The sequence below is a fragment of the Arctopsyche grandis genome, chromosome 7 (genome assembly GCF_051622035.1).
Source record: "Arctopsyche grandis isolate Sample6627 chromosome 7, ASM5162203v2, whole genome shotgun sequence".
NCBI classification, from domain to species: domain Eukaryota; kingdom Metazoa; phylum Arthropoda; class Insecta; order Trichoptera; family Hydropsychidae; genus Arctopsyche; species Arctopsyche grandis.
The window spans coordinates 27,420,151-27,445,646 of NC_135361.1; the positions used below are offsets into that span (position 1 = coordinate 27,420,151).

General features: G+C 33.4%; 2 protein-coding genes across 3 annotated transcripts in view; one reads left to right on the plus strand and one right to left on the minus strand.

Moving 5' to 3' along the window:
* The first annotated feature begins 786 nt into the window (after positions 1 to 786).
* On the plus strand, positions 787 to 4,380 carry LOC143914156 (uncharacterized). Its single transcript, XM_077434249.1, has 3 exons — positions 787 to 1,535; positions 1,657 to 1,902; positions 2,746 to 4,380. Exons 1-3 carry the CDS (start codon positions 1,083 to 1,085, stop codon positions 2,938 to 2,940), a joined length of 894 nt encoding a protein of 297 aa, XP_077290375.1. The 5' UTR covers positions 787 to 1,082; the 3' UTR covers positions 2,941 to 4,380.
* An 18,095-nt stretch (positions 4,381 to 22,475) lies between these two features.
* Positions 22,476 to 25,496, minus strand: part of Gbs-70E (Glycogen binding subunit 70E) — a 31,471-nt gene continuing 28,450 nt past the window's right edge. The window contains exon 2 of one of the 2 annotated variants that reach the window (XM_077434738.1): positions 22,476 to 25,016. In XM_077434738.1, the coding sequence (XP_077290864.1) occupies positions 23,884 to 24,750 (867 nt within the window). In that variant the 5' untranslated portion in view covers positions 24,751 to 25,016 and the 3' untranslated portion in view covers positions 22,476 to 23,883. The remainder of the gene's footprint in view (positions 25,017 to 25,496) is intronic. The other variant, XM_077434740.1, reaches the window with a different exon arrangement.

Sequence of the window (25,496 nt, forward strand, 5' to 3'; positions counted from 1 at the left end):
CAATAACTAAAGTGTGTTCTTAATTTTGAATTATTTTTTCATACTTTGTTTATTCAGTATAAATAGGACAATTGGTTAGCCTAGTTATACAAGTAAAAATTTAATCGAACTCAAAATTTTAAACTAATTTTATTCTTGAAATAATTTAGGCAAAAGAACATTGCGTTTATAGGGCGAGTTAAAGGTTTTGGACCGTTTCCCGGCCTATGGAAATTCAGTTGTATTTTGAAGAGGATCTTTATTACTCGATTGATACAGATGTATTTGTATGTACAGCGAATTAGGTAGTTGATTCGCTAGAACGAGCCAGGTCGAGTTCTTGAAGCTCACTGGCATCTGGGGACGATGCGCTGGTTTATAAAGGTGTTGCTTGAGCAACGTGTAGCTGGGCTGGTGAGATCGCGTTCTGGAAGATTCCAGCGGGGTCGAGGTCTTCATTTGTGTTCTATGTTTGATGCGTAGTTGCGTAGCTCCTTGGGATTTCCCGTGTACTCGTGATTGCGTATCTGGAACGAGTCGAATCGCATTTATGGGTAAGCTGGACGAAGTATGCCTAACTTTCGTGTACGAGAACAGGACGCGATTATGTCATTTGTACAGATTAAGTTCGATGGGGGAAATAAGTGATATCATCGACCCAGTTTCGTATGGTACAAGTCGTGCTATATTCCTACACGTTAAAACGGTAAACGGATTATTACGCAAATTACGTTCACGCGCATGACAATCGTTGCCACAAAAATCGCAAATAAGTAGTATGTCTGGCACTCGAGTTCTTGTTAGTCTGATATTTCACGTGGGTTAATCTCGATGGATGGAATTTTCGGGTGCCAGATGTTCCGTGATTGAGATTTTAGTGACGTGCGTGAGATCGTTTTGTGCGGAATAATTAAATATTAATAAAGCAGTGTTAATATTTGCTTATTTACAAATCGCGTCATGGACGATATTCTTACTCTTATGTTGTAGATCGATAAGTTTGACGTTTATGATTTTGACAGTTGCTCTAGGTTGTGGGATTCTCTCACATATTATTCGTACACACAATATAGTTTACACACAATTAACGCCCGAGTTTTAAAATGTCTTCCATAGATTTTGATAAAGTATGTAGAATATGTCTCAAAAACGACGTAGAACTCCATTCAATCTTCCATCACAACGACAACGAAGACCTTTCCTTCAAAATGAACTTTTGCAGTGACACAATTATATCAATAGATGATGGATTACCAAATAAAATTTGTCGCGAATGTGTACAACTACTAAACAATGCCTACACGTATAAGACTATGAGCGTTGAGAGTGATAAAAAATTAAGAACCATACAAATTCTGAACAAGAAAGAACCTCATATTTCAAACAAAAATATTTCACAATGTCGAAAAATATCTAGAAAGTGCAAAAAGAAACCTTTGAAGAGCGCCACTTCTGAGATGTATCAATGCGATATATGTTCAAAAGTTTTCGCAATGAGAAGTGGATTGATACAACACATAGCTATACACACTGATAGTAATATATTCGTATGTGAAGTAAGTAAATTGAATACATTTTGACTTTTTTCTTATTCACTCAGATTAGAGGACATACTTTTAAACAGCACGTACAGACTTCATAATAGTCACCTATGTATGTGAGTGATCATATTTTCAGATATGCGGTAGAGGATTTAGTCGACGTGATTACTTGTCTTCTCATCTTTACACTCATACTGGGGAGAAGAAGCACGCTTGCACCAAGTGTGAGTATAGAGCGTCGCAGCGATCCTCGCTAGTCCTCCACGAACGAACTCATACAGGGCTACGTCCTTACACGTGTGAAGTATGCGGCAAGACGTACATCAGCGGCAGCAAACTCATCGATCACAAACGACAACACGACCGAGTCAAAAACCACAAAGTAAAAATATGGATATACCACACAGAAAACACAATTTGATCATAAAAATTGTTCTTAGTTAATATATAATGTTACGCACTTTGAAACCGGTACGACTTATGTCCAACTTACTACATATTTTGTTTTAGTCAACTGGGTTCATTACAAATATGATTAAATTGTGGCTGACTATACATTTTAGAATATCATTATTCTAAGCATAAGATCCGATCCACATGAGTAATATTTTTATAACCGCAACTTCAACAGACATTTCATACAATTTTTTGTTGTATTGGTTTAACCTTTTGCCCGCGGCAATAAATATAGTGAACAAGCCCTGTACGCGGCACCTTTTGCGCGAATTTGGCAATCGAGTTTTCGACCTTAAATACATATTTTAACATTTACTCAAGTAATCAGATATGTTAATTAACACATAAAGTATTATTTTAAACAATAAAATACATAATATATCTCGTAGTTTTGGCTTAATTGTCAAATAATCATTCTTCATACAATTGAGACGAATCGTCGCCATTGTTCAACAGACGTGACGTCACATAAACGAGGTTTCAGTATGGTTCCATAAAAAACTAATTTTAACTGGTATATATTCATTTTAAGCAAATTGAACAGATGGCATTCAACTCTCAGTAATATATTTAACTAATTTTGAACCTTAAAACAGTTGAAATAGGCGCATATAAGGCTCAAAATCCCGTGCAAAGTTCAGAAATTCGCCCAAAGCTTCCATAGAAGACGGCCGCGGGCAAACGGTTAAATATCACTCATTGGCTAGATCTTTTAAGCGCAAACTGCATATGTATCTCCAATTCTTCTTATCAAATCTAATATTTTCAGTGTGAAATCTGTTCCAAATGCTTCGCCTTCAAAACCGGCCTGGAGGAGCACATAACGGTCACACACAATGGATTGAAGAAGTTCAAATGCTCGGTGTGCAACGTCTCGTATGGCAGAAAACGAAACCTGACACGACACCTTAAACAAAAACATCCCACTCCACTCAATTTAACAAGTGAGAAGAAAAAAAAATAAAAAAAACCAACAGCATAGCTCAGTGGCTAGCGTATAATGCTAACAACTAAGATTTGATGGATTAGACTTCGAGTCAAGAAAAGGCGTTCCCAGTTCATTATTATTTCATACGATCTTATTATTTCGTTTCTCCTACATTTCTTCAAATATGGGATTTGCCATTATCAATAACTGTCAAGCTTATATTAATACAAGGGCAAAATATCACCGAAAACACTCCAGGAGGTAATTTTTGGGACTGTGTGCCATAAATATGTGCTAGGCATGCTGCATTTTTAAAAGTATTTCGCATGTTTAAAAGTATCTAAAAAAAACCTTTCTGTGTGATTTCGCCCTACTGCTGCCCAAACCTTGGATATATGTGACTCCAAGTCGATTATTTCCTATTAGAGTTTACCAATTTATATAATTTCATTATTGAAACAGTTCCTACCAAATTGACCGGCTATCGTCATTTATCACCATTATTTGAATTTAATTTCGATTATATAATGTTAGAAGAAGAAATAAAGAAACGTATGAAATTAAGATGGAGTGCATTTGGACGAATGAATTCGATTTTTAAATAAAAAATGTCACTTTGCCTGAAGAAAAAGATCTTCGATCAATGTGTTTTGCCAGTGATGACGTATGTATGTGAAACTTGGACATTGAACGCCAAGATGCTAAACATAGTCTAATGCACTAAAAAAAGTATGGAACGATGTATGCTCGGCATAACGATGAAAAACAGGAAGCGGAATATTTGGGTGAGAAATATGACAAGCGTAGTGGATATAGTAGATAGTGTAAAGAGATTGAAATTGCAATGGGCGAGCCACTCTAGAAGAATGGACGAAAGGTGTACAAAAGAAGTGCTAGAATGATACCCGAGAGAATGCAAAAGGGTAAAAGAAAGACCGCAGGAAAGATGGGCAGATGAAATTAGGAAAATGTGTGGGGTGAGATGGATGACAGTTGCGCAAAACAGAAACGAGTGGACGCGTGTTGGAGAGGCTTTCATCCAGCAGTGGATGGTGAGCGGCTGTAGATGATGATGATGATATAATAATGTTAAACATGTATATATAGTCCATATGTACAAATTTGACCATAGGTGTCGCCTTGAGGGCAAACCCGCAATGACACCATATAAAAAACATATATAGAAAAAATTGAATTCCAACGAATGTTAACATTTCGCTGTGCTGAATACTGGCTCTGAAAGTACTTCAGATCTATTTTAGCTGAAGCTTTCGACTCATAAATTGAAGATATGTATAATAGTACGATTTCCGACACAGACGCAAGATTTATTTTAGTCATTGACGAGACTAAATATTTATTGAAATTCAGATTGGCTGGTATTTGTTTATTTTTTTATTCTTATCTGACTTGATATACGTATACATAATTGCAATGTGTTTTTATACAAGATTAAATACACCTAATATTCATCTTATATGTGCTTTTCAATCCAACTCTACAATTCTGTAAACAATAGAACATTTTTTCAACCATATAATTTATTTTTCCCTTGAGGATTAACTCATACATATGTATTTATATTTAGTTATGAAGGATATGAACAAATTGTTTCGTTTCTTAATTATTTCCCAGTGTTCCCTACCTCTTCTGACTTTTTGAAGGATTTCAATATTAGATTTTAAGCATTCTTCTTTAAGCAGCCCACTCAATTTTGATCAACGCTTATTTACGTTGACAAAAAAATGTCGTATCTGGAAAGGTATGTATTCCTAGTGATTTCCCGTTGTTCTTTAATAGGAGAAAAAATTGACAGCACGAATATTAAGACTCGTATTATATTAATTCATCCGAATTTTGAATCAACTCAACAACTGACTCTAATCGGCATATCTTGATGAATTAGTGCATAGAATTAATCGAGAAAGTTCCATAAACATTTTCAAATTTCATCAGGATTCATTGAATAATATACTTGTCCAAGCATTCGCTTCAGCTCGTTCGGGACATACCAGTTTTTGATTTTGATTTTAAAATGATTTTTATTATTACAAAATTATGTTCACAATACATCTTATATCTATTTTAATAGCTACTGATCTACTGATCTATTTAACAATTTTAATTTAATTTTGTTAGTAATCATAGTATTATATTATTCTAATGTTAATATGTACAGCGTAATAGGAAAAAGAGCTCAAAAACCCTATTTACAATTCTTATAAATGCTCATAATACATCTAATACATAATATCAATTAAAGACTCTCTAAAGTCGATGGCCTAAAACAGATTGTGTTTAGGTAATCTGTGTTTATACCTGAAGATTATAGACATTTTGTTGTAATAACCGAGACTCTTCATAAGTGTGTTAGTATGGTTATTAGTGATTCTGTCATAGAATCTACTGGTTAGTTTGTTAGTAATGTCTGTAACAAACGGAATATTATAAATGGCATGCAGTTTTTTCAACTTAGTATATATGGGTGTATTATAAATTATTTTTAGAGGACATACCAGTTTGTTCGGTGACCGGAAAGGTTGCTCGAAAGCGGTACCCACACGGGAAAATTTGGCTATTGTCGCAACCCACTATGGACAACTCGCCACTGCGATCCGCACAGAAACCGGTTTGACTTCTCGCCCGTCCCCACAAACTCTCGTACGCGCAGGTAGCAAATTTGACTGAAATACTATTGTCCCAATCGCCCATCCCCACCTATCACCATATACACACCATTGAAAGTTCAACTGAAATACTTTTCGCACTCGCCGAAATTTTTCCCTAAGGCATACATATATGAACGCGTGAAGTTTTGTTTGTTTTCTCGTTACTAGTTTGTGTGGTTTATAGTTAGCCGAGTATTTTTATGGTAGGATACTATAATATTAACATATGTACTTACTACTTTTTTATATTTTTTATTCGATTTTACATTCTAGTTGATTTTCAATTTTGTATTTTAAACAACAATTAGCGATGAAATTAATATCAGCCAAATATCATCGTATCCTGTCCAGTGGCTCGGATAGGATACGATGTTTTTTTTTTCAATTGCTGGTTTCATTGGTAATTTTTTTTTTTTTTGATAAAGTATGTATCGTGTTTATTAAGAAGTACATACATATGTTTATATGAATAAGGTTTGCATTTTTGGTTTTTTATATGTGTTTTTATATGGATATATTGTATTATTATGATAACTTTCCTGATACTGTTTTTTTTCAACTTGCCGGTTTCATTTGTTATTTTTTTATTTGATAGTTCAATAAAATATGTATTGTGTTTATAACATGTATTATGTTCTATATATTTATGTTATTACAGATTATTATTTTTATTTATGTATTGAATATAATAAATTCTAGAAATAAAATTTTGTAATTTTTTTCATTTTCATTCACCTATGATAGTTTAATATTACACAATTTGTTTAATCTGCTAACTCTATTCATACATAAACTAATAACAAATAAATTTATCACACAAGTAAGCATGAACTACGCATGTAAAAAGGGTAAGTTTTGGTATTTTAGGCGGTTTTTATTTTAATTAGCTATGTTATCAAAATACATACATATGTCCTTTATTCTTCATAATTGTTTATTATACATATCAATTCTTATACAAATCAAAATATTTTTTTTTAATAAAGTCAAATTAATGTTTTCATTTTATATTATTATTTTTTGACATTAAAAACGTTTCAGAAAAATTAAATTTGATTGAAATACAGATTTAAAATTGGTATTCTCCATGTTGAGGTTTGGAGCTACTTTACATCTAAATTTTCATGGCAATCGACTTTTGTTGTTTTTTTTTAGTTCTTAAAATCTAAAAATATTTATTTTTAAAATCAAATACATATTTAAATTATTTTAAAATTTTCGTCATTTCATTTTACAATTCAATCAACTGTTTTTAAAATTTCCCACGTATAATATGTACATTGGAACAATCATTTTTATGGTTTTTGATAGAATTTGGACATTATTTTCATATATATTTAAAGGTGATGATAAGAAACTGTAAATTTTATGAAGCTCGTTTATTTAAAAAAGCTTTTTGTTAAATTGATTCAATATTTTTTGTGTTCAAAGAAATTGAACCATTCTTTTTTGAAGAGAGGTCGCATTATTATCCTTTCTCACAATTAAAAGTATTCTTATTTCGTGCAATAACAAAAACATATTCATTTGCTCAACCCCCTTACCTTAACTTCTCCCAAAAGAATTAAAAATATTCTCCTTCAAAAACTTTAAATCTAATTTAATTAATTATTGTTTATATTTTATTGTAAAATATAGAAATCATTATATTTTCCAAATTCACTCTCGTAATTGAGATCGACCAAATTTTGCTTCGAAATCACCCGAGTTTATTATCATTTGCCAATAGCCCTTAAATATACTATGTACTTCAACTTTTGTTATTTCACACTATGGTAGTGTGAAAAAGCACATTCATATTTCAATTAAAATAAAGTTTGTGCATCCTTAAAGATCTGTCTTGAGATAAGCTTTTGCAAACAAAAAAAAATGGGCCGCCGTACGATGAACGATTATCGGTCATAGCAGGTATAAAAAAAATGCACCATTGAGAAATCAACAAGAAAAAACAAAAATAATCAAATTCCAATGTAATATATTTTAATCAGTCTGGTTGCTTCCAGACACCCCAAATGCCGAGCCACTGGACAGGATACGATGATATTTGGCTGATATTAATTTCACCGCTAATTGTTGTTTAAAATACAAAATTGAAAATCAACTAGAATGTAAAATCGAATAAAAAATATAAAAAAGTAGTAAGTACATATGTTAATATTATAGTATCCTACCATAAAAATACTCGGCTAACTATAAACCACACAAACTAGTGACGAGAAAACAAACAAAAATTCACGCGTTCATATATGTATGCCTTAGGGAAAATTTTCGGCGAGTGCGAAAAGTATTTCAGTTGAACTTTCAATGGTGTGTATATGGCGATAGGTGGGGATGGGCGATTGGGACAATAGTATTTCAGTCAAATTTGCTACCTGCGCGTACGAGAGTTTGTGGGGACGGGCGAGAAGTCAAACCGGTTTCTGTGCGGATCGCAGTGGCGAGTTGTCCATAGTGGGTTGCGACAATAGCCAAATTTTCCCGTGTGGGTACCGCTTTCGAGCAACCTTTCCGGGAACCGCTAAAACGCCATCTATTTTAAATGGGAAATCCTATGGAAACCGCATTACAATGTTGCCATAATTACTGTTTCTGCTAATATTAAAAATATCAGGGTAAGTATACATAAATAGCGGATTGAACAAACGATTTAGAATACTTCAACTTATGCCCAATAGTTTGTACATGAACAAACTAGTTCGTTTCGAACTGACTAGATTAATTGGTGTATGAATAAATTAGTATTTTCATGAACGAACGAAATGTACACTTGGACTGTAACATACATACATATTATCTACATGATTTTTGTCTTATGGAGGATTTGATGGAGGAACCGTTTCAACAATGAAATCAGATAAATTGGAAAACTCTTATAAGAAACGATCGACTTGGAATCACAAATATCCAAGTCTGACCAGCAGTATTAAATATTAGCACAGGATCGAACCCGGTAACCTCTCGCTGCTAAACATACACGTAAACATCGAGCCATACTGCTGGCTAATATATATATGTAAGCAGTGGCGGACTGGCCATACAAGCGAACATGCCCGATGGCATGTGGGCCCCACTATCTGTTAGAAAATATGGGCCCTCAGTAAAATTAAATAACTTTTTAACTATTTATAGGATATTGCAACTTTGGGACCTAAAGTTTGGGTATTTCAACAAAACAAATTTCTTACGATATACACAAACAACTAATACCTGCTTTAACAGCCCAAGGATCGGTTAACTTTTTTTATTAGGCTCGAAATGTAAGTTTCAACATTTGCGTGGGCCCTTTTGCCGGGCCCATTTCCAACCTCAATATTATGTATATACCAATACCTATGTAACAACTAACTACTGAAATAAAAATGGGAATAAACAAATTTTCGTGAAAAATATAAACATAATTGCATAAAACAATTTTGATAGGACGATTCATCATCAACCAGCGATTTAAATTTACTTCATACTTTCAAAATAACATTTGATTATACTTCGATGATATAGTAAGATTTAAATACACAATTTTAAACAGTTTCCGAATATAAAATCTATTCCTAATTTAGACACATTCATGTAAATAGAAATATAGGATAGGGGCCCCCTCCCCAAAATCCCGATTTTCGATTAACATTCATTGAAAATATTATGCATTTTTTTCAGGGACGTAATTTGGGGTGGCCATAGGGGGGCACTCGCCCCTCTAAACTAAGGAATAGTGTGAATTTAGAAAATATTATGAATTTAATGATTAATGAGATACTACGGATCTATGAATGCTACGTTTATTTCTTATGTATGTTACTTTTGGGTAACTAATAAAATAATCGCTGCTATGTGCTTTGAAGAGAAACAAAACAAAACTTTATCTATTGTTATTACGTACATGTACATAGATAAAGTGAAAAGACAGTTGGTAGAAATTAAGTTAATTGATAGTTTTTTGATGACTCAGTTTGATGGTCGATTAATGTTGACCATGTTAAGATTTGTGGAAAAAAATTTTCGCCTGCGGCGCTTTTTTCTCTTTACATAATATTTTTTTATAATTACTTTTTCAAAAATAAGCTTATTTTTTTCATATTTTATAACTCAATTAGGTGTATTCAAAGAATATTTTCCATTTTTATTCCGATATAAAAAAGATTTTTTGAAAAAAAATTCAATTTGACCAATCTTTGCCTGCCCCCCCCAAGAAAAAGCTGAAATGACGTCCCTGACGTGGTGGAAAGAAGAAAATTTTGTTATATGGGGGGGGGGGGGACAAATTTTTTTAAACCTGGGGGGCCCCCCTTTGACTCCTGGCATGCACTGATTTCAGTCCCAGTCCGCCACTGTATGTAAGTATGTACATTATGAACAAATAAACATCCTAAAGACTAATCCATTATTCCTGTTTAAAGACTATGGTTATCTATTGAAAGTATCCTATTCTAAATATTTTAAGATAGACAATAAAAAGGGTGTCTGAAACTGTGTCAAACCACACTTTCAATAATTAATTTGCCAATTTTCCCAACATATCAATCAAATGGATACAACTTTGACCACAATAACAAATACAATGTCAAATAATTAACAAATACAATGTCATTCGTTTATTTTAAATTTCAACATGTCAAAGTTTATCATTACTATTATTTAGACGCCTGATTAAAACAATACACATAATGAGCCGATTTATTTTTGTTTTGTGATTATTCGTTAATGTTTCAATTCTTTTGTCTCGAATTAATTATATTGTTTATAAAAGGTCGTTGAATCACGCCGATTGCGGCCGGATGGCGATTCAATTAAAACTATTGTTGGCGATTTTTGCATGTTTTCGCTTATATTTAGTTAACGATACGCCTACGGAATGGACTCTAATTGCATCTAAATCAGCGGTTTCCAAACTTTATGCTACTACGCCTCCCTAAAAAAAAATTTTTTTTCCGCGCCTCCCTTCATTTTATTTTTTAATAGATATAATAATATAGACACGTTTTAAATAATAAACTTTTATTTAAAAATAATGAACACTACAATAGACAGAATAATAAAAAGGTATTGCTATAACATAAATCTATACGAACACGTATATTTATTTTTATATTAAATAACTAATTAAACTACATCTAACACATCAAAATTTAATGCGAAGGATGTTTTTGTTTATTGGCACAAAGTTTATCAAATCTTGGGGGCAATATGGAGAGTGCCACTCGTAATTCCTTTTCGACTATTAACCTGGCTCGATATTTGGTTTTCATTGCAGCTAGTGCCGAAAAGCCCGTTTCGCATAAATAAGACGTTCCAAACGGTAGAAGCATTTGCATTGCTTTGCAATACAAAGATTCAAACTCTACACTAAGATTCATCCAAAATTTAATTATGGTTTCATTTTGAAACTTTCGTTTTAGTGAGCTATCGCTTTTTCTTTTTCGATGGTTGTCAGCTCGAATTCGTCTTCTTCATTGTAGATAGTTAAATGGAATGGAGGTCTTTGAAATAATTGGAAAAATGCAGCACTAAACCATCTATGTGGTCAGTAAAAACATTTTTACTTGCTTCAATATTGGCTGTGGGCCAGAAATCTTTGGAAAATGAAAACATATCCAACTCATTCTTTTGTAAATTTGATTTCATAACTTCAACTTTTTTATGAAAGCTTTTACTTTGTCTTTTTGAAAAAGTGGATGTATTTGTGATCTATTTCAACCGCTCAATTTTTCAAAAATTTCAACTAAATAGGCAAGTTTAACAATAAAATATTTCGTTCGACCATAAATGTGCCTCTTCATGTTGGTTTTCTTCGAGAAAGGTTGCTAATTAAATGTGTATATAAAAATGAAAGAAAAATAAACATTCATGCATTGAATTTTTACTGTTAAGCTACGATATGAAGTTTTATTTATTTGTAGATATTATGGTATGAAAATTATTTTTTTATTAAAAAGTTTTGGTGCCTCCCCTGGCAATAGTCCGCGCCTCCCAGTTTGGAAACCGCTGATCTAAATTATTGAAAAACATATGCCACCATGCGATGCGCTCGTTGAAGACCATTATTGAACGTATATCTTTCGAGCTCTCAAATATACGTGGCACCGGGCCAAGATGGAAATATTAACCGATCGTTGACCTCCCATGTTGTCGGTTCTAATTTGCATGCACTCTGGTGAATTCCTCTTGTATGGCTATGGAAGAGTATGAAAACTTAAGCTTTCAACTCAATGATGATATCTGCAGTAATGTTTCTGCCCGGGTCGACCCGGGATAAAAATTGGTTTAAAAAAATAGAAGCTGGGGTTAGTTTCAGGGCCCGGACTACTTGAGGTGCCCCGTGTTGGTACGTTTGACGATATTGATATTTTATATACATAAAAATACATATTTATTTTTTTAATTTATACCAGGAAGGCCTAACAGGTAACCCCAATGCACCTCCCTGGCCAGAAACATTGTACATTTGATACTATGTAGTGTTACATATACTAAAATAAGAGGTTAGTAAAGAGCTGCCGGTTAAGTGCAATCGGATTGAGCCGAGGCGCATCCCTGACACTGTGCGACCGTTATAATTGGTTTCAAGGATTATCTGCAAACTAAGTGCAAGTAAGCTAAACGCGTAGTAGCGGCACTCGGTCGCATTCCCGTGGAGTTCTCAGAAGTGACCGATACCGTGGGGCTGAGTGTCGTGGGAATACATATCCGAGTACGTGACCATAACAATAGGTAAACAAATCGGACGTTGAAGATGTCCTGAGGGACCTGCCCCTTATAAGACGGTACTTAGGCGATATCAAGACATTCTGGACGGAGCACTGCCAGTGCGTGTATCTCCTTAATCACCGATAAATGCTGTGAAACGATTTTGGGCTTTTACTTGGATCCTCCACCCACCCCTACGCAACACTATTATAAAGCCAGCGTATATTTCTTGTATTGGCAATTCAATAATGGAAGAAACTCTTTTAGATTCTGATGAGGATGAGACAATTGTGTGTTTGATGATGAATGAAGAATTAAATAAAGAATGATATATTGTTTTATTTATGTAAAACTATCAGTCTTGCTAAATAGTTGAAGGTACAAAATAAAAAAATGCATAGGTAAGCAGAGCAATTGAACAATTTTCAATCTACAAAATACCCTTTTGTGCCAAAAATGGTGTTCTTGTTCAGCATATGACTTTAACTTTTAAATCCAAATAGTCGACAACTCATTCTAAAATTTGATTGCCACCTCAGACCCAGGTTATGACCTCACCGGAGATTATGACAAAAAAATATTTATTCATATAAATTATTATTAATAAAAAAAATCACATTTCGAAATTATATAAAATAATAATATTATTCGGTGAAAAAACTGGAGGAAAATATTTTGATCCATTTCATATCGGCAGGCAAACAACTATTTGATGGAAGGAATGATATTTTTAAGATGGCAGATATCATCATACAATTTATCGGCATCTAATTCTACATTTACATACATCTAAAAAATCTTGGTATTTCAAATTGTCGTTCTTAAATTGTGAACTTATATGAATCCGATTATAATTTCTTACATTTAATGTATGCTAGACTTGTTTAATCAATCGTTCACGAGGCAAATAAATTTCGCACGTTATTATAATAGATTTATATCATTTAGCCAGTGGCGTAACTACCGCGCCCGCAGACCCCGCAATGCGGGGGGGCGCCGCTAAGCGGCGCGTCTTTTTCACTAATTTTTTAATTCTGAGAATTCTCTCCTACTCTTGTACGTATATATATATATTTTTTTTTAGTTTTAAAACAATAACATAAAATTAAATGAGGCGTGAAAACCAATAAAATTTTACAACTTTGTATTTATTTTCGAGAAAAGCATTAAAATCTCCGACCACAATTATTTCATTACAGACCGTCATAAAAGTCAAAAGCATATCGGTTTTATAATGGGTCGACCTTTTTTTCAACATAAGTATAACGTCTTTCCATGAATAAATCATAGAACGCGACCAAAATATGTCAATTTTACAACTTTACTCATAAAATCATTGTGTTCGTTCAGACTTTTCTTCAGTTGATTTTGAACACGCTCTGGAATCGGATCGCGATTGATTATAATTAAACTAGCTCCCGAAACGTGTTTGATCATTGTATATAAAAACTAACTCATTACTCGGGGTAAAGTGACGTGAAGTGTACCATTGTGTTATCCCTGTAGTTGAGAAATCTTTCGCGATACATATATTTTTTTAATATGAGTAGTTTTAAGAAGAAGTTCAGTGGAGCAGAATCTCGAAAGCGAAAAAATAGTCAAATCGCGAGCTCATCGAAATTGACTAAAATCCACAAATTTCTCAAAGCCTCTAGTGACATAGTGGAATTAAGTCCTCCAGCAGTTTTATCAGAAAATTAACCTAGCTCTCCTTTGAGCAATACCGATGAAATCGAACCAGCAGTTACGGATAATACGGCGAAATTCTGTTGCAGAAATTCAATCGACTGAGCCTAGCTTTTCTTCCTCAAACATTTCTGGTGAAGTGGTCGATTCATTTATAAGGTTCCTTCTTCAAGAAAAATATCCGACTGACCGAGGACATTACACAAATGATTTTTTGATGTGGTTGGAACAAATTTATAAACTTTTCGCTGTCAGCATTAACAGGTGGGAAGTTTTTAAGGAAAATTCACCATCAGTTACTTTAAAAAGATTGAACCCTACTCGTTGGTCTTCAAGACTTGATTCCATCAATGCACTTCGATATTCATATACAGATGTTTTAAAATGTCTTACAGAAATAATTTTAAAAAGTAAAAGAAAGGATGAACAATTAGAAGCAAAGGGACTAAAAAAGAAAATGGAAAGTTTCGAATTTATTCTCCTACTCGTGCTTTTTGATAACATTCTTCAGCCTCTCAACTTTGTAACAAAGCTCCTACAATCAAAAAACGTCGATGTTATCAGTGCTCAGTCGATGATCAAAATGCATACGACAATCTCAATCGTTTTAGGAATACATTTGAAGAATTTGTAACGATTGCAACAAAATGGGGTTTGGAGCCAAAATTGACATCGAATCGTCAATCTTTTGATTTTACTGAAAAGAAAATAATATGTGTATATGGGGGGGGGGGGCGCCGTAAAATATTTTGCGGGGGGGCGCCTGGAATTCACGTTACGCCACTGCATTTAGCTAGTTCGCGGCTTGTACTTGTATGTAGGTATTATACGTTTTACAATATGATAATAATTTTCTAACAATTCATAATATTAACTAATTTGTATTATATTTTTTACTCACAACCTCTCTAATATATAATTTTATTTATTTTAATAACTTTGTGGGGGATTTACTACACAACCGGAGAAATAACACTCAAACCCGTAGCCTGGATACGACTAGCTGAAACCCGGAAACTCCGGGTCAAAACCGTAGGGGTGGCAACCCTATTCTAAAATCGGAGTCGGAATATTTGTTTCAAAGTCAAGAAACAAACTGTAAAAAAATAATTAAGTATAAACATTATGCTGCTAATTTTTTTTTAAACTGTTTGAACTGGAGACGTTTCATATTTTGACATGAGTAGTGATATTTCCGTGTATTAACCTCAAAAAACTAAACTCAAATGTAAAACTAATCAATTTTTCTGGTTGACTAGGCAAACTTTTATTTTCATCTTGGAACGAGTTCATTGTCTTAGTATTGGTGAAATTCCATGTCGTCGTTGTGCTAAAATCTAGCGCCGTTTCTATTTTTAGTAGTTTTATGTATATTAATGTTTGTACATTCATAAAATTTATTACCAGAGCCCAAGTCCACACATTTAATCTCTGAGCTGAGCAGAAAGTGACTTCGCATCACAGCAAGCCAACTTTATTTACGGCTTGCCCAATTTTAGATTAGAATTTCTGAACTCTTTAGGAATGCTACTGAAATATCTGTTATATACTGAGATAGTGTTAAAGTTATCAATACAATGCAATATACATACATAATGTATACACAATAATGAATTACTTTCCATCATATTTACGTATGGGTAAAAACTGTCGGATCACACTGAACGGCTGGGAAGTTTGGTTATAATTACAGTAGAACCTCGATTATCCGGACTAATTGGGGATGAAGGTAGTCCGGATAATCGAGAAAATCACAATTGACAGGAAAATACGTGTACATTCAGTATGAATAAGTTTTATTTGTCTACATTTACATATATAATAACATTAAGATCAATATTAAATTACTCCTTATTAAGAAATTCAATTATGGATTCTTAGCTGTTTTATTTTAAGCTGCCATATCGCGAATATTTTTCATAGAATAATGAATCAGATATTGGCTGTCCAGACGGTCGTTTTTGAATGAACCACATAAAAATACACTCTTCGACTTCTTCATTTCCTGATTTTTTCATAACCTTACGCTCTGAGCTTCCATTAAAGAATCAGTAAACTCCATATTTTTTCACTTTGTTTGTTATAACTGAGATCGTTGAAGTTCCAACACCATATGTATTTGACAAAAAACGTCCTAAGATACCGCTTTCTAAAGCATTGATTATATCTAATTTGTCTTTTAATTATAATACTGTTGTGTAGGGGTGGGTGGAGGATCCAAGTAAAAGGCCAAAGTCGTGTCACAGCATTTATTGGTGATTAAGGAGATACACGCACTGGCAGTGCTCCGTCCAGAATGTCTTGATATCGCATAAGTACCGCATTATAACGGGTCGGTTGCTCAAGGCATCTCCAACGTCCGGTTTGCTTGCCTATTGTTATGGTCACGTACTAGATGTCCCATGCTACCGCTGTGGGTTCTGAGAACTCTACCGGAATGCGACCCCGAGCTACCGCTACCCCCTCTAAGTGCATTCGGGGGAGATAATCCTCAAAACCAATTATAATAGTCACACAGTCTCTGGGATGCTACTCGGCCTAATCCGATTGCACTTACTCGGCCTAATCCGAGTGTACGTAACAATACGATAGGTTTTCTTTTACATATTGGTAATATTAAAAATAAATATTTAAATAACGATCAAATTTTCAATAAACAAGCGTCCTTTGAGTATCAAATTATGAAGACAATTGACTCATTTCTCCGCCTTCTTTTCGAAATTTTATGTTATGCATTTCAAAGCAGCTAAATCATAAAAGTTGTGTTTGTTTTTGACAATCCGGATAATCGAGGTTCTACTGTATTCAAAGTTTCATATTTAAAAATATTTTTCAAAATGATGGAAAAGGGCCGAAATTAGATATAGCTTATGATATTTAAAAAGTACTCCATAGCTTTATTTATGAATGAAGAAAAAAAGCAAGAAAGTTCGAAATTGAAAAAATGTGTGGAAAACAATAATGAAATAATGTTCTGTCAAATTGAGATAAGTAGGAATTAAAGAAACCCATATCTTGTAGCAGAAGTTGATTTGAAGAACAAAGAAACTGGCATTATTTTTAATAAAAAAAAAAAACTTAAACCCACTTAAAATATAAATCGTCCAATTAAAAATTCAAATATTACAAGTTAATAAAAGTAACTGATCTGATCAAATTGAAATATGGCAGTGTGAATATTGGCTCAATTGAACTCAATTTTGACTCGAGTGGGACTTGATCTCAATCAAAACGAGAAATCTCGATAATTACTACACATATACATATATTTATATTTATTTTTGTGTGACATGTACATATGTCGTCAAACGTTTAACCTTGGACATCTCAATGAAATTCGCCGTGTCTTTTAATTGGCCGCCATTATTCTGAAAAATTTTTGGCTCACTTCCACGATGTGCATATATGTATAATTATATAATTTTTTAAACGGGTAAACAGGACACGTTCGATTCGTACAACACACAAACTAATTACAAAATGCATAAAATGTATTTGATATTAATTATTATTTCCGGCTTGTAAACATCTTACGTTTATCAAAAGAATAAAGCGAATTTTATATTTGGAATGCGAGTCCTAACAGTCGAAATGGACTTTTGTATATGCATCGTGGCAATGTGCAAAGTTATGCCTTTGAAACTTGACTGACTGTGTTTCAAAGAATGTGTCATACTGTATACAGTGCTTTCATCTCATATACATAGGTGTGCTTTTCTAATTCCGCTGTGTTTGATTTTGATTTTTAAATGCTTTTTATTATTACGAAATTATGTTCACAATACATCTTATATCTATTTTAATAGCTACTGATCTACTGATCATTTTCTATTTTACAATTTAATTTAATTTGGTTAGTAATCACAGTATTATATTATTCTAATGTTAATCTAAAGCATAATAGGAAAAAGAGCTCAAAAACTTATTTACAATCCTAATTCCGCTGTGTAGATTGTACATAATGTATGTGGGTATATGGCAGACGCGTCGACCAGTATGGACATTTAAAATGCGCTGCGCGGAAGCGTCATTCATCATTTCGAACGGGTGAACGGGTTGGATCGACGAGCGTTTAATGCGCGCACTCACCTTTTTCTATTAACACGCCCCTATAAATTACCTTACATTATATTTATACTACTGGTTTTATCCGGCTTCGCTCGGTATTTGTAATATAAGCCGCTTAAACATGGCTAATCTAATAGTAAACATTTTATTTAAATTTATTTCAATATTCATTTGTTTTTTTTTTATTAAATTTAACATCACGGTGTCTACCACCCAAACCTTACATACATACTTACATACAAAGTCTCTCTCGAAATTATATATTACTAGTTGTTTTACCCGGCTTCGCTCAGTATTTGTAATATAAACAGCGTAAACATGGCGAATCTAATAGTAAATATTCATTTTTGATTTTTTGATTTTTAAATGCTTTTTATTATTACGAAATTATGTTCACAATACATCTTATATCTATTTTAATAGCTACTGATCTACTGATCATTTTCTATTTTACAATTTTAATTTAATTTGGTTAGTAATCACAGTATTATATTATTCTAATGTTAATCTAAAGCATAATAGGAAAAAGAGCTCAAAAACCTATTTACAATCCTTATAAATGTTCATAATACATCTAATACATAATATTAATTAAAGACTATCTAAAGTCGATGACCTAAAGCAGATTGTGTTTAGGTAATCTGTGTTTATACCTGAAGGGTATAGACATTTTGTTGTAATCACCGAGACTCTTCACAAGTGTGTTAGTATGGTTATTAGTGATTCTTTCATAGAATCTACTGGTTAGTTTGTTAGTAATGTCTGTAACAAACGGAATATTATATATAGCATGCAGTTTTTTCAGGTTAGTATATATGGGTGTATTATAAATTATTTTAAGGGATTTATTTTGTATTACTTGGAGCTTGGAAAGGTTAGTATTCGAGGCGTTATTCCATACAGGTGAAGCATAGGTTAATAATGGTAATATGAGCGCGCGATATAATTTTATTTTATTTAGCGTTGATAAAGAACTATGGCGATTAAATATTGGATATATTGAGGATATACCCCGCATCGCCTTGCATTTCGCTGCCTCAATGTGAGGTGCCCATCTCATTCTTTTATCAAACGTTACTCCTAAATATTTTATTACTGACTGCCATTTCAGACTTTCTCCAGAGGGGATTTTCAGATCTGAACTTGGCTTATGTTTTCTAACACTAAAGAATATGGCGTCTGTTTTGGTTTGATTAATTTGAATTTTCCACTTAGTGAAGTGTTCAGTCATTGTTTTAATTGCAAATTCAAGATTTTTAAGAATAGTGTCTGGTTTTTTGCTACTTGTGAAGCAAGCTGTATCATCTGCATATAGGGCTATGTGACAGTTTTTTGGAATAGGTATGTCATTTATATATATGGAGAACAAGAGTGGGCCAAGCAAGCTCCCCTGCGGAACGCCAGCTGCGATTATTTTTGGAGACGATAATTCATTATTTACGCTAACCACTAGCTTTCTACGAGTTAAGTACGATTTGATGATGAGAATTAGGTAGTTTGGTATTTTGTTAATAAGGAGCTTATGAATGAGTCCATCGTGCCAAACCGTGTCGAAGGCCTTTTCTATGTCGAGACATACCATTCCGGTACTTCTCTTCATATTAAAGTTCTTCGTCACGTGTTCAGTTAGTCTTGTTAGTTGTTGGGTCGTGGAATGTCCAGTGCGAAATCCAAATTGTTCATTTATTAATTTCTTATTTACGACTTTAAGTAAACGTGTGTAGATTATTTTTTCCAGAATTTTTGAAAGCGTGCAAAGTAAGCTAATGGGTCGATAATTGGCCGGGTTTTTTGAGCTTTTATCGGGCTTAAGTACGGGAATTACGTTGGCTGTTTTCCAGTATTCTGGGAAATACCCGGTGAGTAAACATGCGTTGAATATTTTAGATAGTGAGACTAAAGCTTTAAATGGAAGTTGTTTGATTGTGATGTTATCTATTGAATCTCGCCCAGGTGCCTTTTTATTTTTTAAATTACGTATTATATTTTGGATTTCACACGGATGCACCAATTTTATATTTTTAGTACTGTTAGTGGGAGTTTTTGTGATGATTTTAATGGACCGGTTGACTTTATTATGCGTTGGTATGTGATTGTAATGTTGTGTGAGTGTGTGATGTTTTTGGAAGGATTTTGATAATAGTTCTGCTTTGTCGCAATCACGCGTCACTGAGATTCCTGCATCATCTAATGGAGGAATCGAGTTTTTTGTCCTGCGAATCGCTTTAGCTAATTTCCATAGAGAGCCATCAACTGAGCTCAATTTTTCTAATTTTTTAGACCAAGCTTCATTTTTGATTTCTTTGATTCTAATTTTAATTTGATATGTGAGCTTATTAATTAATGTTTTCAATGCTGGATTTTTTGATGTTTGCCAAATTTTACGGAGTTTATTTTTACTTTTAATTAGATTTGCAACAAAGTCAGTTATCTCTAATTTGTGTTCAATGTATTGTGTCTTAGGTATGTGAAGGTGTTTGGATCGAGTTATTGATTCCGTTAGGTGTATTATGGAGCTGTCGATTTCGGTTTTGTTTGTGAGTGTGGTAGAAGTTAGAATGGTTTGGTCATTTATGTACGACTTGAACTCTCGCCAGTTAGCTCTCCCGTAATCCCAACTATGCTTGATGATTTCCTCGGGTTTCCCGTCGATTGAGAAGATTATCGGGAGATGATCAGACGACAGGGTTTGAAGGGCATTTGGTGTCGATATTTGCTTTTGGTGCATTTGGTGAAGGGCATTTGGTGTCGATAACTGCCCAAATATTCATTTGCTTTTTATCAAATTTATTTGAATCGAAAAAAAAATCGACTCGTCGTCGTAGAAGTTTTGACTTGTTTACGAAATTCCAAACAAAGATATATACATACTTACATACAAATTCTCTTTCGAAATTATATATTAGACTAGTGTTTTAACCCGGCTTCGCTCGGTATTTGTAATATAAACCGCTTAAACATGGCCAATCTATGTAATAGTAAACATTTTACGAAATTTATTTGCATAGTTTTATTTTATTTTGAACATTCATTTTTTTTTCTACGAACCAACAATAGTTATAAAGTCTCTTTCGAAATTATATATTAGATTAGATATATAAACATATAACATAAAACTTTATTTCGATTCGTGTATCAATTCCTTTCCGAAGTCACCCGTTGAAATCAACGGGAACAGCACTAGTGTATAATAAAAAGAAACTGATATATCAGTGTGTTGATTGAATACAAAAAATAATAAAAGACTGCAAAATTTTGTATACATAAGTATATATTTATATTTTTCATTGTTTAATCATTACAAATACAAGTAGATATTGTTCATATAAAAAAATTTGCTTAGAATCTAAATACACAGTTATTCTTTCATTCAGTCTTATATCGTACTGCTACATTTTTTTTAGTTATATCAATTTTTTTCTTGTATGAAAACATTCATGTTTAACGCTATTGATAAAAAAAAGTTAAACGATTGCTTCCGAGTCACAAAATAATCTGAGCAAAATTATATATATTATATATACTTATATAAATATACAATATAATGAGTGTATGTACATGGCACAAGTGGACGATATAAAAATTAAAACTTTGACTAATTTTAATAAGAGTAAAATAAAATAAAAATAATAACAAATATACTGGCATTTGAACAATGTAGAAATCGTCAGGAAGTAACTGTGAAATTATAATATATTAAATATGATATATATGTATAAGTATAAAATCAAATGTCACAAGTCACAAAACAACACCTGTAAATTTTCAATTTAAAATATTCCATAGTAATATATTGGATATAAAACAAAATTTTCGAATTAAAATAAATAAATTGTTTTGAATAATTTAAAAATTGTAAATAATAACAAATCATATCAAATATATTCCTCGATAAAATCGTGTATGGTTTTATATACTATAATAGTGTAAATATAATATAATAGTGTTCCAAAATTTAATATATATACATACACATACATATAGGTTTAAAAAGATTAATACACATCACCTGTACGCAATGTCGTATAAAACATATTTTAAATTTAAAAAGAAAATCGTATACATGTACAATTATATAAAAATATATTCATATAATCATTACATTATATTATGGCACTTTATAATATTCATATTGTATAGAAATTTTGGAACACTGCACACCCCTACATTGACGATACAAATATTACATGACGAGCATTTTGCAATACCCGAATATCGCAAGCCCGTCGGAATAACGATCAGAACGACTAATTTCCTAAAAACTTTGCATTACACATTAAACATATCACAGATGTATGCGTTTTCGTTTAAACCTTATATCAAATTCAACATTGCTATAAATTTAAACACAACATGATATTCATCTCGCACATCAAACATACATTATTAATAATAGTAGTAAAAAAGGAACATGTTTATTATTTACAATGCTCATTTTATAATAATAGACTTTTTTTTATATTTTTTGTCTCCCGATATATACATATATATAAAATATATTAAATCAATACACTTCTGAAAAAATGCATGTATGTATGTACACATACAAAACTATGGCACTATGGAAATGTCATGTATAATACTTCCTCTTGTATCTCATTGTTCACTAAGGGCAAAGATGATGATATCAATTTTAAATATTGAAATAAGGCAATAAATTAAATAGTCAGTTTGTTTCTAAATAAGCAATATTCAAGTAGTCATTGACTGAAAATATCACTTACTGATCAAATCAAGCAAAGTTGCTAACCAAATAAATACAAACCATTAAATAACAATATTGAAACATTACTTTGTATTTTATAATTAATTCCAGTAGAAAATAGTCAATTTTTTTTGTTGTTGTATTTTTAAATACACAATAGTTTTCTTTTAAATACATAATAAAATGTTTTTCGTTTTTGTTTGCATTTGCGTGAAAAGTTTACAACTCCAGTTTTCATTTAGCACGGGACTATTTAAGTGATGAGAAATATTTGGAGCAGATTATTCGCCAACTGCGTTTTAGTTGGCTATTTCCTACTGAAATCCAAATACAAAAGTAGCTTTCATCATGTTGTTTAATTTTTGCCTCTCTATATATGTATGTAGAATAGTAATGGATGCGAATCTCGGTTTAATCTAAGATAAAAAGCGTCTACAGGAAGTGTTGATTGTGTACTGAGTGTGCATCAAAATGCATTAAATGAAACCACCCCAGGTCAGATCTTTAAAGCAAACTATCTAGGTTTCAATAACTATATATTGTTTTACAATTCCTTAGTATAGAACTATCGTCAACCTTTCTTACTTCTATTTTAGGCAACGGAACTCCAATCCGAGGTCTATTTTGCACCGTCCATTTGGCATTCTATCATAGCATCCGGTTAAGGATTTCTAGAGCAAGAATGCTATGTAGCATATGTATCCGACAATATTTCATGCTCTGTTCTTTAACTTCCGTCCAAAATTGTATAGTACATAAATATAGTCTATCTTAGCACTGTTCTATACAAAGTAATGTGTTACATTATTTTGTATATTTTTATACGTAGGCAAAACTCCAAATATTCGAAGCAAAAATTGGCCAAAGTGCCAAAACATGCACTCTTCCTTGTTTTTTTATTTTGTTTTTTTATATTTTTTGCTTCTCCTTCTCTTTTGAAGATCAAAAGTGTGCACAGACACAACAGTTAATTTGATCCGTGTTTAGAAACGCCTTCTTTAGAAGTTTTAAAAGCTGGTTAATTTATAAAATATTTTCAGCATCCAGCGAGAAAATATAAGTTGTCGGGGCCGCTGAGTGGACTCGTTCTTCAAAATTTGTTTCCAATGGGCACAATTTAAAAGCCTCGGCGACACAACGCTCGTTTCACTGCTGAGGAATTGGAGACGGTCACCAGTAAGGCACGTCGCAGGGTCCGTGCCAGGCAGCATATTCAGACCATAGTGCGGGTGGTTGATAGGCCACGCTGTTCTTAGAAGGTGCCGAAACAGCTGGAGGTGGAGATTCAGACCTGGAGACGTCTCCTCGTTTGGACACTTTGTAATTAGTACCTCCGTTACTGTCCCAATATTCTTTACCCTGGCAGCGGAAGCAGACGCAGAAGGCCAAGTAGTTCGACACAACTGGCAGTAGGACTTTGAAGCTGAACGTGTCGTAGATACTGTAAGCACCTGCCGAAGACACCGGAACGTCTACGTATGTGCAAAAGGCATCCTCAGAAGTGACCCAATTGTCAGCAGACCACCTCACAACCACTTCCTTGTGAAAGTCCAAGTTTTTCACTTTGACTGTGCCCGTGAGGAAGCCGTCTTTGGCCTTGATGATAACGTTCTCCAAGGACACGTTATCATCGTTGATTCTGCGTCTGAAGTCTACGTAATCGGAGGCCGGCTGGGCGAAGCCCAACTCCCAGTTGGGAAGCGAAGAAGTCACCGCTGGAGTCGAGTGGAGGGACCAATGAGGTGGTACGTCTGAAGGCTCCCACATGACGCGGACTTGAGTCAAAGACAATCCCTGGTCGTCGGCAAAGACCACTCGCTTCTTGATCCGAGCTGGAGGACTTGGGGCGTCCGGACGCAGGCAAGGCCTGGGTGTTTGAGGCACACCAGCAGCTTTGAACGGAAGACATGGAGATGAGTTCCTCGTGGGTAGCGGTCTTCTTCCGTACACACGGCAAGGATGTGTCGGGGCATATTCCATCAGGAACCCTCCTGGAGGACTGTGCCCGTAAGAGGGGAATCCGTGCGAAGCCAACATATTTACTAAGGCACTGTTCAATCCGCAATAAAAAGAGGAACTCTGAAGTAAATGATACGTGTTTTTGGTTTACAATTGCACTACACGACTATTATTGCTATACACCATTATTTTTATTATCGTTCTATAATTTATACGAGTACCCGTTCGTTTATTATTTATTTTTGTACGTGTACAAAACACTTTATAATTTATTTATTTCCATTCAGCAGATTTGATTTATAATGTTGTCGGTCGCCCAGCGATTCATCTTCTTAGTTGACAATCTGAAATTAAACAAAAATTTGCTGATTAGTTAAAAGATCATCATTTCAATTTGAAGCAATAGAAGCTTCTCGATAAGCCGGAGATGCTGGATCTCACCCAAATTTCTATTTTGGAATTTAAATTCCCAAAATCTGTTTACCAAATAGTGTACAAAGGCTTTATTTAGATACAAAGACACTACTACCCGAATCAATCCATTGTTTCATATACAAGAAGAAACAAGAACAAAGATAGATAAAGTTTTGCTTTGTAGACACGGCAAGGTAAATGAAACTAACTCAGACAATATCCAATAGAGTCCTTATTGAGAGAAGCATCTAAGACTATCAAATTTAAAATTTAAGATCGAATTTTCTGGAGTATAGTTTGAATTCTCGACATACATATCAATGATGTTTGAGATCATTCGCAAATAGCATGTCACACCGGCATAATTAAACACAACCGGTACAAAAATATTAACAATGTAAACACACACA